This window comes from Scardinius erythrophthalmus (assembly GCF_964197995.2).
Source record: "Scardinius erythrophthalmus genome assembly, chromosome: 4".
In the NCBI taxonomy this organism is placed as follows: domain Eukaryota; kingdom Metazoa; phylum Chordata; class Actinopteri; order Cypriniformes; family Leuciscidae; genus Scardinius; species Scardinius erythrophthalmus.
The window spans coordinates 3,616,860-3,637,562 of record NC_138224.1 but is presented as its reverse complement, the minus strand read 5'-3'; the positions used below and the strand labels follow the sequence as shown (position 1 = coordinate 3,637,562).

At 38.7% G+C, this 20,703-nt stretch overlaps 1 protein-coding gene across 2 annotated transcripts in view; it reads right to left on the bottom strand.

The window, feature by feature from the left end:
* cog5 (component of oligomeric golgi complex 5) overlaps positions 1-20,703 on the bottom strand; it is a 73,410-nt gene that overhangs the window by 23,012 nt on the left and 29,695 nt on the right. Inside the window, exons 8-12 of one of the 2 annotated variants that reach the window (XM_081364432.1) lie at positions 10,445-10,604; positions 10,238-10,350; positions 9,447-9,524; positions 5,662-5,743; positions 381-582 (exon numbers count right to left, since the gene is read on the bottom strand). In XM_081364432.1, coding sequence (XP_081220558.1) covers positions 381-582; positions 5,662-5,743; positions 9,447-9,524; positions 10,238-10,350; positions 10,445-10,604 — 635 coding nt within the window. The remainder of the gene's footprint in view (positions 1-380; positions 583-5,661; positions 5,744-9,446; positions 9,525-10,237; positions 10,351-10,444; positions 10,605-20,703) is intronic. The other variant, XM_081364433.1, reaches the window with a different exon arrangement.

Below are 20,703 nucleotides of genomic sequence, written 5' to 3'. Positions count from 1 at the left end.
TGTTTGACTGCTTGCATTTAACATCCCAAAATGTTAAATCAGTCAGCATGTTTCATTTCAGAGATTGATAGCCGCAATTTTGTACTAAAAACAAAGCATTACTATGGATTCCCCTTGAAAAAAATGTTTCATGGAAATAATGGTTTCTACAAAAATACCATATTCATAACAGTTACTGTTGTTACTACAATAAAACTCTGGTAACTTCGTATTAGCCACCACTGTCATAAAAAAAAAACATTGTAGCAGCTACTGTATTTTGGCAGAAACTATTATTGCTGTATGGGACTAAACTTGATCAAATCGTTAAGTAATTACAGAAGAATTATGAAAACAAATGTGTTAGAGAGTTGGTGTACATGTATCATGGTAGTACTCACTCATAGTCTGGTTTGGTCCGGGTGAACATGTCGTCAGTATCATGCTCTGATGCTGGCAGTTCCACATCTAGACCCGCACCACTGCTCGCTAGCGCCCCCTGTATGCTTGCGCTGTACTGCTGCAGACGCTTCCACAGCTCATTATAAAGCCTCAAGAGTTTGGGATACTCTCCTTCCAGAGCCTGCTTCAGGAAGGTTGATGCTGGGAACAAATGAAAAATAAATAGAGAAGGGGACGCGTTTAAATAGCGAAGATGGACACATGGATAAATTCATGTGTTGTGTCTTTGTACCAATATTGGCTAGATTTTAGAACAGTGCTGTCCCCGACTTTTTCGAATCAACTGGTAGTTGTTATTTTAAGCCAGAATTCGACTAAATCGCACACTTATGATATTAATTTAATTACTTAAATGTGACCCTGGACCACAAAACCAGTCTTTTGGGTAGTTTTTTTTAAATTGAGATGTATACTGAATAAATAAGCTTTCCATTGATGTATGGTTTTGTATTGTTATGATAGGACAATATTTGGCTGAGATACAACTATTTGAACATCTGGAATCTGAGGGTGCAAAAAAATCGAAATATTGAGAAAATCTCCTTTAAAGTTGTCCATTTCTTTTGGCGATTGTGCTGCATTTACTCACACATTTTTTTGTTGTAGATATTTTTAAGGTAGGAAATTTACCAAATATCTTCATGGATCATAATCTTGACTTAATATCCTAATGATTTTTGGCATAAAAGAAAAATCAATAATTTTGACCCATACAATGTTTTGTAGGCTATTGCAACAAATATACCCGTGCGACTTATGACTGGTTTTGTGGTCCAGGTTCACAAATATATACTGAAGGGTGGCATCGGAAAATTGTTTGAGTTTCAGGGTTGAGAAAGAACATTATATGTAACATTGTTCTATAATACAGAGAAATACCAAACCATAATATTCAGCCTTTAAAATATAGATCAAGCGCTCAAGCACATGCATAAAGCTTGCCGCAGCGCACCAGCAAAAGTAATACGAATGTGTCAGGGAGAAAAACAGAACGGAGACTATCTGAACATTTTTATATTTTTTTAATAAACCAGTGATTTTTGAGTCGGTGCAAAGATGCAGTTGACTATACAGACTCATCATCTCTGCAGTATAGTGGATGCGCCTATAGAGAGAAATGCATGTTTCATACAGATTACATTATCAGAGAACATTTGTTTTCGATTTGAATTGGTTCATTTAAAAGTAGACATTACCCAGGACTCCTGTTTCTTTCCTTAATTTTTACAAATTGCAAAAATTGCACAAACAAAAGCACAAATTGTTGTTATAAAATAAAAGTAGACCTTAACAGTTTTGAATGTTGTCTTACGCTTATCTGTATTGCCAAAAATTATATTTGTATTTTAAGCTCTTTCCACTGTTATCAGAAATAAATTCAAGTGATCGTGCCGGCGTCTCTGGGTTAGTCCGCACGAACACTTGGATATATGACAATAATAGCGCACATTTATCCAGGTTATTGTTAGAGCAAGTAAAGTGGTAAACGTTACGCTATACTCACAAGTTTCAAATGATAAGCCATAGTTAGGTCGATGAATGATAGCTGAATGTTTGGATTTCCTGACCAACATACTGTAATTACCAGATAGACCAGCTGAGTTTACAATCTGTCCGTCATGAACTGCGTGACTTTTTTTTGCGACTAACTGACTAATTAAAATTTGGTCAATTAAAGGGTTAGTTCACCCAAAAATGAAAATTCTGTCAGTAATTACTCACCCTCATGTTGTTCCAACCGCGTAAGACCTTCGTTCATCTTCGGAACACAAATTAAGATATTTTTGATGAAATCTGAGCCATGTCTCACTCCTCCATAGGCTGCTATGTGACCGAAACTTGCCGGCCCAGAAAAGTTATTAAAGAGATCGTTAATATAGTCCAAGTGACTCCAGTAGCTCAATCTTAAGTTTATAAAGCGACGAGAATACTTTTTGTGCGAAAAAACAAACAAAAATAACGACTTTATTCCACTATTCATTTCCTTCTCTCTGGACCTCTAGTTGGTTCGCGTAGTGTTTTTGCGCAGCGCGTCTGTGTTACACGTCACCACGTAGGCTCACTATTGGCCGACGCCGGTCATGTGTGTGTTGCGTGATGACGTGCAACACAGACGCGCAGCGCAAAAACACTACGAGGCCCAGAGAGAAGGAAATGAAAAGTGGAATAAAGTCGTTATTTTTGTTTGTTTTTGCGCACAAAAGGTATTATCGTCGCTTGATAAACTTAAGATTGAGCCACTGGAGTTACTTGGACTATATTAACGATCTTTTTAATAACTTTTCTGGGCCAGCAAGTTTCGGTCACATAGCAGCCTATGGAGGAGTGAGACATGGCTCAGATTTCATCAAAAATATCTTAATTTGTGTTCCGAAGATGAACGAAGGTCTTACGCGGTTGGAACAACATGAGGGTGAGTAATTACTGACAGAATTTTAATTTTTGGGTGAACTAACCCTTTAAGACTCTTCTCGTCAGCTAACATATGGTCGACTATTAAGAGGCAGCCCTATTAAGAAGACTGCATTACTACAGCAATAGCATTAATTGAATTGTGAACGCAACTTTTGTTTAAAAGGACACAAACCATAGTCAGGGTTGACTTTAAATAGTAATTTTTGTGAATACCATATGACCATCTAGAATGAATTACAACTACAAATCCTCTCTTAGCGACTCAGTGAGCTGAAACACCACAATTCCCTAATCTCCAACCACTCTAACAAAAATAACGCCAAATAAAGAGAATGCATGGAGAGTCAAACAGATGGAATTGTATAAAAATAGTTATTCATTAATATGGTAATAACCCAACTTTACAGGTGATTAAAGGCTCATTATGAATATTATGCAGATTGTTTCCTATTCAGATTGATTTGATGAATGCATAATTGAGCAGAGGCGCAAGAATTTTAAACGGTTTCCATCTTTGTTTCACCGTCACCCAAACAAAGGCGAGCCACGGTAGTTCTGCTCTACTGATGGAGTGCTGACTATGAGCTGTAACCATGTTCAGCTGATGCTACGTTTCTGAGTTATTGCTGGCAGTGAAGCTTAAATTTCCTCACTTCATAAAACTGCCATAGAGCAGTGCACAAACACAACCCTTGACTGTCAAGAAAATATTTCTTCAGGGAAGGTGATGATGTGCATAAAAAACAACAACAACAAACAAATGTCAGTGGTGAAATGGTGAAAAATGGCATGTTCATTGAACAAGTTTTAGTCAAGATCCAAGATTTTGCCTTTCATGTTGTGATACAATAATGAAAGGAAAAAGAAAAATAATAAAAACAGCAGAACTGACCCTAAACCAGCACTCTGATGGTTAGCAAAATAATTCATGATGGGTCCCCAGGGTTCAAGCAATGTGGAAGACAAAGCTCACGCTAAGCTTTGAGAGGAAAACTGGCTTCATCCTTTGACATCCTCTTTGAAAGGCAAACAGTTCAGGAAAGAATTCTGGGAAGAGGTAGGGAGCTGTCAGTAGTTACAAAACGTATTTTAGGACAAAGAGAGAGCGATAAATCATTTATAAACAGATCTTCTTTGAAGGCTTGTGGAGCAGTGATGTCTCAAGACAGAGTCTATAACAGTCGACCTGAGAACTAAAACGTTTTCTGATGGCCACTTGGAGCCATAATAGTTTTTTTGAGAGCATCTTCACCTTGAACATTCTCCGTTTTTGAGAGTATTTTGGCAAAGTTCCCTTAATAGATGTATAAAAGTAAGCCACCTAGGGTTCTGAGAATATAAAAGCAAGTTTGATTGAGAGGTTTCAAATCAGGCTTGATAAAAGCTTATAAGAGGGAGTAATGCAGAAGCATTTGGATAATGAAATCGATGCAAAGGCTCCTATTTGCCTTCTATTGATCAGCGGGAGTGAAGCACAAAGCGTCTTTAGGTCGTGATAACACAGGTAGAGATCAATAGGGCCGCACCATCAAGGCCACGGCCTAAATTACTGTGTCTCTGCAGGGTGGACGTGCTGTCCAAGATGTTTAGCACTTTAATTAAGATAGACACTGGTTGCAATCATAAGCCAGTCGATTCTGTGGTATCAAGAGTGGTTATAATACTGCCACCAAAATAATAAAGATGTCATCAATGAAGTTAGTAATGAAATTTAAATTTATTCATTTGCCAGACTCATTCATCCAGAAAACATGTTCTCTGGAGAAACCTAGAGTTAAGTGCCTAAATCAAGAGAGCAATGGTTATAGCGCATGAAATGTCCCTTCTGGGGTTTCAGACAATAACCTTTTGGTTACCAGAGCATGACACTAACAACAGCAAGGTCATGGGTTTGGGAACGCATGAACTTACAAGTAGCTTTGGATAAAATTTGTCTGTAAAATGCATTGTTACCAGCCTAGAAATCCATCAGTTGATAGCCTATACAATACAAAAGTCAAAGGAAAATCATTTGAATCCATCTCACTCCTTCCCACTTGATGGAAGAAGCGACTCTGAAACGGTAGCTTGCCCAGTTACAGGCTAATTTAAAGCATACAGCACTTAAAGAATCATCATATGACATACTAACTTCTGCAGTTTATTAATAATTGTAAAGTTAATAGCGTCACAACTTTTAGTTGGTTACTCCCCAACACTGCAAATAATGCTGTCATTTATTTGCGAACACTGAGATTTTGTGTAAAGAGAGAAGTCTGTTTTGGTTACACATCTGTGGAGTCACATGAATCTCACGTTTGAACTTTGAAGGTCTCCATTTTCCTCCATATTCCCTTGTAACCAAACACCTGCCTTGATTCATCCTGCTCCTTAGTGATGATAACAGCCTGAGATAAGTGGAGAGATCATTTTTTATTTGCTTTACGCTGGACTCTCTCATTGGCTGCGTCTGAGCTTGAAGAGTCATCAGAGACTACGGAAATGTAAACGCTTCTCCAAGAAGCCCTCCGGGCTCGAGATGATAGTGTAAAGGCTGCAGATGAACAATATCTGAGATAGCTTACAAGCTCAGTTAGAAGAGGAAAGGGTTAACAATCAGTCTTCTCAAAAGCAACACCAGAAGTGTGTACGTGGGTAATAGAGTTTGAATCCGACTGCAATGTGATGAAAAGAAAGCAAGAGCGGAGGAGAAGAGAGAGACGAGGCGCAGGAGGGGAGCTTGTGTAACACACTCACACACAGAATGAGCTTTTGAGATGCATGGCAGGGCATCGTCTTAAACAAAAACCTCAGACTGAAACTCACCAGCTGTGGCTTTCTGAAGCTCCTCAGAGAGCGTCTGAGTGACTGAACTCCAGAAGGTGTGCAAGATGTCAGGCTGCCCATCCTGAGAGAAATAGAGAATAGAGAAAACACATTACACACACCAGCCAGAGCTGAACTTTACCACAATGGCCTCTGACACATAAAAAACAAACACATTAACACACTATGCAAACAAAGCTGATGATTGTCTTTAGTGACTCCAATGTCCAGGTCACATTTAAACATCAATTAAAACTACAATCATGGCGATTAAGCACATTTTCTTCTTACTCATTTCACATGCAAAGGGATTAGGCTAAAACAGATTATTTACATACACTAGTCTTAAAAGTTGTAGTATTTGGAGAAAGGGTGGAAAATTGTCACATCATTTTGGTGTAAGAAATTTGGGCTGACAATAGAAGTGAACAGGGAAAAAAAAACATATACACACACACACACACACACACACACACACACACACACACACAGAGTAGAATATGAACCCTACACTATGCTATCACTCAGACAACACTGGCATTAGCAAATCACTGACAGAATAATGACTGTCTGCGCAATGTGTGTATTTGTGTGTAAATAGGGAAGTCTATAATCATTTGGGAATCATGACAACACAAATATGGTCTGACACTGATGGACATGTGCTGTATGTGCTAATCTACCTGCTTGCACAATATGTGTGTGAGTGTATAGAGAGGCTGGTGTGCGCATCACCTGTGTGTACCGAAATGCTCTGAATGTCTGCGCTGACTCACTGTACATCAGCCTGAAGGGGTTTGCACTGACTTTACAGTGATATAAATGACTCTGTCTTATGATTCACACAATTTCTGCAGCTACAAATCTGAGAATTCTCCAAAGAAAAAGACTTCCAAGTTGGAAAATATTAAGTATATATACAGTGGGTTCACAATGACAATCTGTGATTTAATTTAAATCTCTTTTTGATGTTAAGTTTAAAAGAAATGTAGACACTGAGCATGTGAACTCCATTGTACAAAAGGTCCATTAAAGTTCATAAGATGTCCTTGTTTTATGAAATCATGAATCATAAGGTTTTGAACACACACACACACACACACACACACACACACACACACACACACACACACACACACACACAAAACTTGTAGCGTCCATGCCAAATATGTCAGTGATGACAGTGTGGCATCATCAAAAATAAGGCTAAAATAAAATAACACACTAAGATTCTTAAAATAATGTGACTTTATAAATATAAACCTAATATAATTATAAATATAAACTACAAAGTGGCATGATTTCAGTGCCATCATCAATAAAATACTACCAATCTTGGCTTTTCTTCTCTAGTAAAATACAAGCGAGTTTCATATTTGCTCCACTACTTCAGGCAATTGCTATTTTCTTTTCTGTTGTAGAGTTGTATTTCACATTAATGACACCTGAAGGGAACAAGAGGCCCATCAGTGGAGATGAACTCATGCCAGAGAACCAGAAGGCTTGTGTGCTACATAAAAGCAGCTGGGAATTCAATGGGAAGGTCTGTCTTACTTGTGTAACTGTTAAATGTAGCGGTTTGCAGGTTTTGCTTTCCGATGGGTGCGTGTGTGGGGGGTGTTTTAGCCACAAATATAGGTGTGAGATAGTGGGAGTTTGAAAACAGCTTTTCAAGCGGAGGCAGAGAAAGAAAACAAAAAAACATGGCATTCACCCACCTTTTCCAATCTCCAGGGAATCTGACAGCAGCTTTATTGTGCAGAACATAAGTTCCTGTATGCGTTTTCCTAAACCTCATATGCAGCTCATCTCTTGCATGCACCCTGTTAAACTGAAGGTTCTGAGGTGCTGTAGGGCTTTTTACAGTCTTGTGAGGCTCTAAGAGAAGTGCCCGCCCTGCAAAACCTTTCATGGGGCCTTTTAAATGCCGGGAGTCTCTATCATCCACAGCTGATGGCTCTCTGAGCACCCAAAGACTCCCTGTCAGTCATTCTGGGTGGTCTGAATTTCAAGGTGTCCCTTTCTACTGAGAGTCATTGAACTTTTATATGAATACATATTACATCGTTTTAAATCAACACATATGATGTAGCACTATTATCTTCATCACCCTTGAGAGACGGATGCAATTTTCTCTTACACTAATATGAGAGAAGTGGTCAAATTGGGTATTACTACCCACACTCTGGAATCAAACTTTTTTATCGCCTTTCCTTTCTGTTTTTTTTTCCAATAAGGAAAGAAAAATGTGAGGTCTATGGGAGAATGGGAGAGGGTGTTGCCATGGAAACACCCCCCCCCCCCATTCCTGCAGACCTCAATCTTCTGACCGAAAATCTCGATTTCCAAGAGGTGATTAGAAGCCGCTCAACTCATCTCCCCCGAAACTGTTTACTGAGTGAAAACGGGAGGAATACCAACAGAGTAAGAGAGCAAAAGCGACTGTATGATTGGAGACAGACCTTTTCTCTTTCTCACAAACACACACACACAAAAATGCTATGTTTGAAATGGAATTTAGCATTCTTTGGCAAATACTGTATGCAATGAAAAGCATTAGTATGTAGTAGTATGCTATGTTGTTGTTGCATGATCTAAAAAATTATTTAAATCAGCTAGTTTCATGCAGTTGTCATGAAATTGCATTATTGTAATCCAACTTGGTCAATTTAGCCAGACGGTCCGTAAAGGTTGATATTGCTTTTGGTTTAGTGGTCATGTTAAGTGATGTAGTAGTATTCCATGTATTGTGCTCTACTTTGTATATTTGTGCTACATTTTGAAAATAATCACAGCTATATAATCAAAACCCCATCAGTCATGATCATATTAACAAAACAGCACTCCTTTGAGTGTATTAATGCTTTTATAAATCTACTAAAGTTCTATCTAAATTATAAAAATCATTAAGGACACCAGTTTTCATCAAAACATAAAAATGCATGTGTAAAATTTGCATACTGTGCACCATATAGAAACAGAACATATAATAATATAAGTAGTGTGCCGTTCCAAATACAGCCCATGTAACAATTCTGCATCAGATATTCAGAAATCTATGTCGCATATAAGCTTTGCTGGTTATGATTTAAGGAAATGCATCGCTAGAGGCCAGTTATAATTCACTGCTCTCTTTGAAATCCATCTGTGAAATCTTACCACCCCTTCCTAAACTGCTCTGATCTCACAGTTTAGCCCTTCATTTAGCGGAAAATAGCACCTTAATTACCGGCTGTAATTAGCCAAATTCGCAACTGAAGGAATGGAGAGCCACGGATGTCGGGGATACCAAAGGGGAAACGCGTTGCATATGTCTTTGCAAACACTGTTCTTGTCACTCAGCGTGCGTCAACACACACTAGTTCACAAAGTCACCCAGAACCAAATGGAGAATGTAGATAAAAATTGTCCCATCACTGTCTGGCTGAAAATGTGTGGTGGATATATGTTTGTGTGCATGAGTGTGTATGCGTGTGGGGTAGATAACCTTGTCACAGAGGGGCCAGCCACCTGCAGACACCAATTAGGATGTCATTTACTGCTAATGTGCCAGCAGCAAGTGAACCAGCAGGGGCTTTGTAGGCAGGTCAGCCACAGGCAAGGGCAACACACACAAAAATCCTTTGTAATAAATCACTAGATATCAAGGACAAACTCTTCACATATGGGATACGCACAATATCAATACACATAACTCCCCAAACTGCTGAAATTTAATCGCACACCTATTCCAGCAAAAACAAATAAAGCAAAATATAGGTATGAAATTATATCATCTGTCTCACCTTGATGATCTCATCAATAAAGCACACATGAGTCACTGGGTCTCTCTTTTTGGTGAGAACCTTCTGCAGGTGCTGCACCTGTTCAGGAACATAGTAGAATCTTTAGCCAATATATTAAATGACCCCTTTCAAGCGTCATCTAATCTTAACATACTAGCTTTAAAACAAATATTAGGTGGGAAAAAAAACAGAAAAATAAGCACAGTGTGATATGCCTTCATACAGTATTTCTATAAACAAGAAATGTTTCTGTTTTGTGGTTGTTTATGTGATGTATTTTATGGGTTTACTATATGTTTTGGATACTTATTGTTAAATTGTTTTTAGGTTTGTAAAATTGTTTGTAATACTTTTTTGTATTGTGTTTATCATGCCTACTTTATCTTAATTTTGCTTATGTAAAGCGCTCTGAGAATTGACTTTTAAAAGCGCTATACAAAATAAAGTTATTATTATTATTATTACAAGGTTTTAATATCATGCACTTTGTATTTAATACAAATTTTTTAGTTAATTTGCATATTTTTTCCACCAAAAAATTCCAAAAGAAGCCAAAGCATTGAGCATGTTGCTAAGTAATGTACGGACTTGAACAGCATATATGAGTGGAGAAGAGCAAGGATCTCCCCACTAAGGCATGAGTGGCAAAAAGTTAATTTCAGAGCTTAATATTTAATGCCTTTACAAGTGAACACCAGACAAAATGGAAAGGGACATCTATGAACTACTGGTGTTTTGCCTAAAGACAATAACAGTGTTTCATAATAGTAACATCTGTGTAAGTTTGATACCTGACCACACGCGGCACAAATCTGGTCCATTAGTTTCTCTAGATTCGTCCACAGAGCAGCTCGAAACGCAGCCGTATTCCCTGGAGTGGGCATGACGGCTCTGCCAGGGGCGCCTAAATATAGCAGACACAAAATGCACACACTAAAACAATGCAAAAATCATCAAGAACTGTAAAACACAGCCACAAATGCACTAAACAAACAAACCTCTGGTGTTGGCAGGTTGAGTGAGGACTTTAATGTCCAGTGCATTAACAACGTTCTCCTGCACAGATGTCCTGTATCCATCTACCACACTTCTTATGGTCTCTCTCAGATTGCCAAGGTTATAAAACACTTGTAAGGCTGTCCCCACCTGAGATGGATTCTGTGAAATAAACAATGAAAAACATCAACCAATCAAAGGTCACCCTAACAAAGAAGAACATTTACATAGCTACAATATGCAATATGAATTTTACATAAAAGGTTTAATCTTGTACAATACTATAGCCTAAACAGTTTTCAATTTCATTATTCTGAAGATTCTTTCAAAGCATAATAACATTCTCCAACACCAGTTTACATGATAAAATTCCATTTCACATGATTAAGGGAATATTTTTTCACCTAAATATAGATATTTTTGGTTTATGTGTTCAGTGGTTTTGAACAAGGTGTCTTAGTTTGATTTGGGAAGTGGTTCACTGGCACAAATAAATCAAAATGCTTTAAAATATGCCTGACCTCCTAAAATCTTTACATTCACATCTCCAGACCCAAGTCAAATTTACACCTGAGACTAGTTGTCTCCACATGAGAGATCATAGACTGTGTGCATCACTTGCCGCGAGAGCAACCGATTGACGTCATTACGCTCAACACCAGAGCACATGTTAGAAAAGTAGGTCAAATTCAAATTCTTCAAATTCAACCGTCTCAGCTAAGCTGTGACTACAGGACATTAACGTTTAAAGTACAAAACAGAAAGCTCCCCAATGCTGCATTCAAAGCAGCTTCCAGTAGACAGTCCCGATCTCTGATCCTGCCTTTAATTTAATCTCCCAGGATGAAAGCGCCAAGCATTACAACCAATTTAAGACCCCGTCCAACTTCAATCTAATCCCAGTGGATCAAAGATGATCAGGCCCAGTCGCCTTCCCAAGCGGTACACGAGAAACCGCAGGTGAATGGATATAAACTCAACTGATGTGCTTAACACAAAACAAAATACAAAAGGCAGACAAGAGGACGCGATAATCCAGTAAATCTACCCTTTTTTTCTCTACGTGCTTGACTAATGGTGCACAGATTGAGAGTAATAGGCCAGAGTGGTGGGATATAGCCATCAGTGGTGGCTAAGTACTTGGCGGCAATCAGTGGTTTCAAGCTCTAATCAGACAAATGATTCACATTTCTTCCTTCACTCTCTCTTCAAACCCACTTGAAGGCTAAAACTGAGGCCAGGGCTGCTCTGAGTTTCCTCCCCCTCCAGCATTGTACTTGCAATCTTTAAGAGGCTTGACTCTAATACTCTCAACAGATGCAAAAAGATTGGGATGGAGGACAATATGTATGTATTGTAGACAAAACAGTTTTTTAAAGAGCTAATTAGATTGAAACATCTATAGGTCTTACGCACTGAAACATTGAAAACCCAAGCGAGTCTCTGAATATGGTGAGTATTAGAAACCGCAATCCCCTGTGACCTCATTACAGGTGTCAGTGAGGGGCCGTTTCGATTTCTGATACACTGGTGGCTGCATTGTTTTTGTAGCTACTTAAGATCTTAGGAAGTAAGACTGGAGGGGAAAAAATGTTTTAAAATGCATTAGTGCTTATTTCAGGTTTATTTCTACAGGGTCACAAAGCACATTTTAAGACACTTCGCACGACGATAGCTTGTGTGAGTATAAGAGCGTTAAGAAAAACATGTTTTAATACAGTCTGATTTAGGGCCAGATTTACTAACTGCTTGCTCCAGCACAAAACCTCTTTCGGCGTAAAAAATTTACTGTCAGGATTTACTAAAGAGACGCAGTGTAAAATCAGCGATGGTTGATAAGGCGTAGACCGTTATTTTTGCGGCTGACCTTATATCGCATATGCATTTTTAGGAGTTTCCCCTTCAGATGCAAGATTTATGGGAAGAGAGTATTTAAATAAATCATGCAGGGTGATTTAATAAGGTTTGCGCTTGTCAATTTACTGGTATTTGCTCCATCATTTACTGCCCAAAAAAGCATAAGTAGATTGCTTTATAATTGCGCTCTCGTGCTAATTTGCCTGTTTAGTAAACTTGGCAAATACTGTGTTCAATCAATTTGTGGCATTTTTCATATATTAAAATGTTTTGTAAAAATACATGCAGTACTTACAGACATTTATTAACATCTATTGTTGTATTTTCTGAAAACTACAGAGGCATAATTGTTTATCTACACTGCTCAGCCGTAGTTGAAACATTCACAAACCAAGCCAAAATTGGCTGTTGTCCAGCAGCATAAATGATGTGTTGTTGCTTATGCAACAGTTGAGTGTAGTTGTCAAGGAACAGATGTGAATCACAGACCAAGGAAAACAGAGGATTGAGAGAGACCTAATTGCTTGCGGCAGGTTCACTCACAGCATGTAATGCGTTAGCCCTCATTTACCCTGAACTGCGGAGGGATAATGGTTTAGTAGGGACATGCACAGGCACTGCGGAGATGGATTTGATCAGCTCAGTGCAAGCCGGTGACCCAGGATGGCTAGCTGCCAACTGCCGTGAACGAGGTGTTTTCACATTACTTACATCCAGGCAAGCACTACGCTTTTGTTCCCAGAAATAACACTTAGATGGAACAGGTGGCCAACGATCGCTTCTTAACCAGTATGTTGGAGAAAAACACATTTGGTCTGATGCTTTTAATCTAGAAGAGACCAATTTTTGAGGGGAAAAATAGACAGCTAGACATGTACGGGAAGGTGAAATGTAACTAAATTTACACCCCACTTCTATGTTGATTAGATTGGCTTGCATGTGGTAGGCTATTGTTGCAAAGTGTGGGAAATCATATACAGCGTGTTCAGATGGTTCCCTGTCAGTCTCACTGAATCCCCTGTTCAGCAGATGTGAAATTCATTCTGTCCAAGGGATCGCATGAACGTTTGTAGGGTGTAGTGCTCTTTTTTTAGTTGTTTCTTGGGAGAATTACATTTCACAATGGAATGCATGTTCATATCAGATAACCCCTCACATATAGTGAAGGTCAGAAAAGGTCTTGCCATCTTCACAGCAAGACGTAGCATGCTCATCTATATACAACACTGCAGATTCAAGAGATTCTTACATAATTGCAAAAAAAAAAAAACAGGTGGCATGCTTGGCGAACACATCACTGTATCTGAATCCTACAGATCATATGTACAAGGAGGTCTAAGATGTGCCAATGTTATTTCTGCCATCTTGAGATTCAGGCGTGTTTCTCCAGGGAAACGTAGGAGACAAAATGCATGTGAAAACATCTTAGTGCTTGCTGTATTTTCTCTTTGATGGCAGTGATAATGGGAGTAAAAACTAGCTTGTGTATCAGTGTTTAACCAAGTGGAAGAAAATGGTTCGAGCAAGATAAACAAGATGGGGTGGGATGCTAAGGAGTGGATATGGTAAATCATCTTTGGGCCACTATCACAATTATACCTGCCTCCATCATGTTTCCTACCTGGGCCTGTAATAACTATGCCACACTGATGGTATCACCTCGATTACACGCTGTGTGGGGGCTTGATTGAATTCTCTACTATCTACTCCAGGTAGATGTCTTTTTCTAGAGAAACCACAAAGAAAAAAAATACACAGCCCAAAGAGGGAACTGGCAACTATATCAAGTATGCCACCTCAACAGGAACACAGTGAGAGTTTGCCCATCATGTAGGGATGCAGCGCCTCACGAGGAAAAACAACACTGTCATTTCCAGCCAATTGCTTCCTTTCATAAAAACACCTGGTCACCACACCAGTGTCATTAGCTTCTGGCTGTGTTTGTTTTGTCACCATATGGAAGACTCAATCCAGATATTTGTCAAAGGAACCAATAGCTGATAAGTAGATGACATTTTTGACCACACACGGTGGCCAGGTCATTTCTACTATGCTGGATGATTCATTTGGAGTTTAATATTGGATTAAATGTTATATATATACACACATAAAAACAAAAATCACATTAGATGAAAACTTGGCAATTTTAAGGAAGCTTCCTCAAGGAAGTGACAACATCAATGAGTATTATAACAAGATGTAAACAAAAATTTTAATCAAGTTGACTGTCAATTAGAGATTTGTTTTTACAAATGGCAAGAAGTGGAAGTGGGAATAATCAAATAATAAAGCTGAAGTGTAGCTAACTGACTAAGGGCCCTATTTTAACGATCTAAGCGCATGGTCTAAAGCACACAGCGCAAGTGTCCGAATCCACTTTTGCTAGTTTAACGACAGGAAAAATGGCCGACGCGCCAGGCGCTTGGTCTAAAAGGGTTGTCCCTATTCTTATAATGAGTAATGGGTGTGTTTTGGGATTTACGTGCGTTAAACCAATCAGAGTCTCATCTCCCATTCCCTTTAAATGCCAGTTGCGCTCTCGCCATGGCGGATTCGCTATTTACATGACGGAATTTGATCGTGGAAAGACTGGAAGCGTCTCCAGAGCGCAAACGGATCTGCTTATGCGTGAAGTAAAAGTGCTCAAGCAGAACATCTACGGGACAAGCTGGATTCCACCGTATCTTTATGAACACAATAATAATATTTTACATTGTAATCCTTTTAGTTTAAATATTTGGCATGTTTGTGTGCTGCTGTGCGTCCCTGTGTGTTTGATAAGCAGAGTGTACGCGAGTTGTGGACCCACCTATAGGCGCACATTACTAACGCGCTCATTAAATAACAAAAAGAAATATTGAGCCATTGACTTTAGACCAGGTTTCAGTTGGTCAGTGGCGCAGTCTATTTCTGTTGCCTCAAAATAATAACGTGCCAACAATGCGCCAGAACACACCTTGTTTTCAGATCAGCACACCCATGGGCGCAAATGCATTTGCTATTTAAACAACATGGCGCAGGACGTGAAAATGATAATTGCATTGGGCTGAAACTAGCAAAAAACACTTGCGTCGCGCTTGCCGCTGCATTGCGCCAGGTCTAATATAGGGCCCTTAGGCTGTGTTCACACTTGACAGGTTTGGTAGGATTAAAACAGACCCTGGTGCGATTGCTCTGTTAGTGCGGTTGCTCTGTTAGTGCGGTTCAATTGAATTAATGTGAACGGTCTCATCCGAACCCTGGTGTGCACCAAACAAGCAGACCAAGAAACGCTGAAAAACTAACCCAAAACGAGACATGATGTCACTAGATGTGACCCTAAAACTGACCGAATGCTCAAGCAAACCTGTTTTTTACTCGTCATAGTCGCGATGTTACCCATCACAGATCGGTACAGGCATCAGAACCGCATCTCCTCGCATCAGATCTTTCATTGTGTGTGACAAAAGGATTCCTGCTGCTGTTTTGACTCCTTTACACATTTTATAAGCTCTTCACAAGTTGTCAGCTCCATCATATACCATCATATTTAGGCTTCGCACATACAACAAGCACATTTAGCCCAGAACACACCATTGTTTTAGTTCCAAAGTTCCATTGTGAAATATACGTAATAAAAGCCGACCAATCTGGTTGTGAACATATCCCTATGCTGATGTGAACGCAAAGAGGACCAGGGCTTTTTTTTTGGTCCGGCCCAAATGAACCAAGCGAACCGAACTACAAGTGTGAACACAAAGCACTTTTATCAAGCAGGATATAATGCTTTAGAGTGAAACAGCACAAAATATTATAGAATTTATCATCAAATAATCTCCAATGCTTGTGCTGTTTTTACGAAAAGCTTTTTTTAAAAGTTACAAAAAGTGCTGCGTAGCAAAAAAATTACCCAGCACATATGAGAATTGCATGCATTATATGGATAATACAGGGACTTTATTTTCCTTTTGGCCTAGTCATTCCCACTCCAGAATGAACAGCGAACATGGCCGACGCTAGCCCCATTGGAACATGCGGAGTTCATTTGCTCACACTTCGTGAAGTGTCATGGCCATGCGAGAGCACTGGTAAAGAACAGAGAGAGGGCGAAAGTGAGACTTTATGTGTGAGGAAAAAGTGAAAAGATGATGGATCACTTAGACGTTTATGTGCCGTGTTTCCACGGCAACCCAAAAACAAACACGGCAAAGACCGATTAAAGCCTTTTAAGACGCACTTGGCAAATGTCAGCGCAACACCAGGCAATGAAGAGATGAACTCAATTTGGGAGAAAACTGATGATTATGGAAAGGAGAAAGGTGAAAGACAAGGTGTGCTCAGCATAGCTAATGAGAGAGAAGATTTTCAGTGATAAAGAAACTTTGATTTGGATTGACATTAAAAGGAAATTAACTAACCATAAATTTTAAGACTTAATGTCAAATGCATGTTGTATCATGTTTTTTTTTTTGTCAGAGTTTCAATTAATTCAACTAATATATAATTTGGCCCAAATACATTTTTTTTGCTCATATGTTTTTGCCATGACAGTGTGAACAGCACAAACCACATACAATCTGATCTTTCAATTTCGATTCGGGCCACTTCCATATGTGGTCCTAAATCTGATACAGGTCAGATGTTTTGCAAAGCGACCGCAGTCTGAACAGTCATATGCACATAAATTCATGTGACTTTTAATTCACCCTAGAGCAACATTCACCACAATTCTGTGAAAGATGTCAGTGGAAAGACAGTGATGTGTTAGAACTATTACAGTGACAAACACACAAGCAAAACATGTGGGCTCGTATCATAAAAGGTTTAAAAATCACATCCTTCTCTTTGTTTTTTATATCGCCTGCGCATAAATTCGCTGGTACTAGTAATCAAAAGCTTTTCTTAATGACACTCAGCTATAAATAAATTGCTTCAGCTTTGCGCTTTTAACCTTTGTGTGACTTTTTAATTGTGAAGAACGGACATCAGAGAGAAGGGATGTTAAAAAGCATGTGCATATGGTCTCCATGGTAACAGTAATTTGTCAGGTGGGTGCCTGGCAGTAACGTGTTACTGATGGGTAATGGGAGAGAAAAGTCAACGTGCGAGAACGAGGAGTGCTAATCAGCACACATGGGAGCCAGTCGCTAACAGGTCTCTGATCTGTAACAGTGTACCAGTGCTCTTTCAAAATAACATACACAACCCTGCTGAAAAACAGAGCTTAATCCAGTCGAAAGTGTTTTCTTAGCTGGCTTATCAGGTTGGCCTTCTGGTCTCCTAAGCATCAGTCACGATGAAATGGAAGGGCGGAGACTTAGTTCAATGTATCGGTTGTTGATTGGATGTTGAGATGTGGGCGTGGCTCTCGAATGTGAGCAGTGAGTTGTACAGGTATACATCACAAGAGAGAAGTCTGTTGTTTTCACCAGAAGATCCAGTTTTGACATTTTTATCAAACATTACTAGGTCAAATTATATATATAAAAATTAAATAAACATATTTAATATATACATATATATAAACATATAAATAAACATATTTAATATAACATATATTCTATTTTATGTTAAATTTTCAATCCATGCTGACTTTGAGGTGTTTTATTCCGCAGTGAGATTCAGCTCACATAAGTCTTGTCCAGTACATCACTTACGGTAAACATCCTGTAAATATTTTATGATCACTCTAAACAAGCCTTTTGCCTTCTTTTCCCCTGACAGAACAAATGCAGCCATATTGGCAGAACAGGCCACACCTGCTGAGTGCTTGTCAGCTACCTGAGCAATCCAGCATATCTATTTTCCATCTTCAAGATGGTCTTTAGAGAGCAGACAGAGAAAGAATGTGAGACAGTGACAGAGATGTAATGTTTGAAGTCAGTGAGAAGACAAAAGAAAAGGGAGGCACAAAGATTCAGGAAAAAAGTGGCAAATAAAAGACACACAAAGGCAATGTTTTCACTCCTTAGCAGCTTCAACTCCCGAGAGACATTGCTTTTGATGTAAAGGTTACTCAAATACATGACTCAAAAAATGGATGAACCGTGAATATCAGGAGAGTGACTTCATAACCTTTTCAGTGACCAGCACAATTGAGCCCATTGGACCAAGTAAAACGAGTAAAGATTTGAATAGCGTGCAACAAATCCATTTTTCTTAGATACCTTGGCATTTTCCCCATTCATTTCCTCCATAGACATTAAATTCATGAAGCATAACACCATGAACCAAATCAACTAACTCTATAAACTATTTAAAAAAAGGTACAAGACTGGATACTTTCTACTTCCTGGGTAAATCATTTCATGAAGGATTGAACGATCTAATGAATCACTGCAAATAACAAATCAAATAAAAAAAATTATAGTACTATATAAACTATTTAGTTAAAGTCCTTGAGTATTAGATTAAGAATAAATATTTAGCTATACAATTATTTTAAGAATGTAGGGTGAACGACTTGATTGCATCATTCACAATGATTAAAGCAACAATATGTAATTTTTTTTTCGCCGCTAGGGGTCGCTAACCTCTTACAATAACAAAGGCGTAGGTTGATAATGCATAAGCGGAATTATGGAACTTGTTGTCATGCCGAAGGATCTAATAATGTTTATGGATGAGTGAATACATTGATGTTTTTAACATGACTATGGTATGAAGCAGGGCATGAAAGCTAATGAGAGACAGAAATCAGCGCCACACGCGAGTCCCGCAGATATAAAGGAATAAGGACATTTCATTCTACCGAACTAACTTACCCGCAAGTGCTGAATTAATACTCGGACAGGTCAGTTTATTTGATGAATTAAACTTGTGAGGTAACGCAGTGCTGTTTCACTTGGTCTACACTATCACACTAAACTGCATTTGAGTGTGTTGATAGTTATAATGTTATTCTGTGTGTTAGTTTGTCTGTATGAGACTAGCAGTAAGCTAGATCAACATTATAATAACATGCTGATCATATTCTAACATTTCATCATGTTGAGCTATATAACATTGATTAGTTGTATAATTGATTTGCTCACCTGTCTAATAAAGTACATGCAAGACGTCTCTATCAAATCGAAGTTAGTCACGGATGCTAGCTCTCGGCATCTCGAAAACGCCACGCTGATATTGATCCTCGTTTTAGTTCTCCTTTTGTCCCAAAGTCTGCTTGCCATGATCCATAATGTTTGAACGAAACAACAACAGCGTGAGCGTGCCGCTAGACGTAACGCAGTTGTCCACGTCTGTCGCCATGGTTACTATGGCAGTACGAGCGGAAACCAGGAATAACGCGGATATTACGTCATTGACAGGCGACAAGTGAATATGGACGAGCCATTATTTAAAATTGGAATTTCTCTGAAATTAAAAATCTTTGGGAACTTTTGGGAAATTGTAAGTACACAACTGCAGGAAATATATCACACTGTGCAAGTGATTTTCGGATATTTTTGTACAAAAATCTTACATATTGTAGCTTTAATGGGAGTGAGTGGTCGTTGCAGAACTCTTTTGCACTCATGATTTGAGTAAATTAAAGCCCATTTGTTTTATTCACGCACACATGCAACTTGTAGAGACTGCCAGGTTCTCAGGAAAAAATCCCATCTGTCACGCAATACAAAGCTTCTAGCAATATTAGACAGATCAGACCATTCAAGAACATACACACACACACTGTCACACACAGACAGACACACACACACTTTGAACCATGTTTTGAATGTCAGTGTGCAAAACATAGTCAAAAGAGCACAAATTAAGCCACACATCTTTACTCAGACACTTACAAATACCAAATGCTCTTTGAGTCCTGCCATTCGCAGTAACAATGCAGTGACAAGCTAAGCCGTGTGCTAATAAAACATTTCTAAATGATTAATACCCTCTTGAGCATAGTTTGAGTCACGCATCAAGTTCAGCCCTGAAGAAACAATAAAAAAATGCTGTTATCACATCATTAGTGACAGGGATTGGGCATTAGCAATTGCAGGAGATTGCCTATAAATAATGATGCATGAGTGAAAGGCATTTATTTACATAGAATGAAGTAAAATTGTTATGTGGTATAGCAGAGAAAGAAAAGAAGCATTGAATCGTTTTCAGTTAACATTCTTGTCAGTATTTGTTTGGCCCAAAGCGGATAACATATTTTTGTTTCGTCTTTTCAGCAGCAAGCGAGAGAAAATTCTATTACATGCCGCAGGTACATGGGTCTATTAGGATGCGGATGACAAAAATCGCATCCCACTATGACACTGGACAAAACTAAACAGAATGGGCAAAACGGCCAGATGCAGAGAAAGGAAAATCGGTAACACTTTACAATAAGGTTTCATTTGTTAAAGTTAGTTAACTACATTAGTTAACACATACTAACATTGAACAGTACTTCTATAGCATTTACTCTTAGTTCATGTTTATCTCA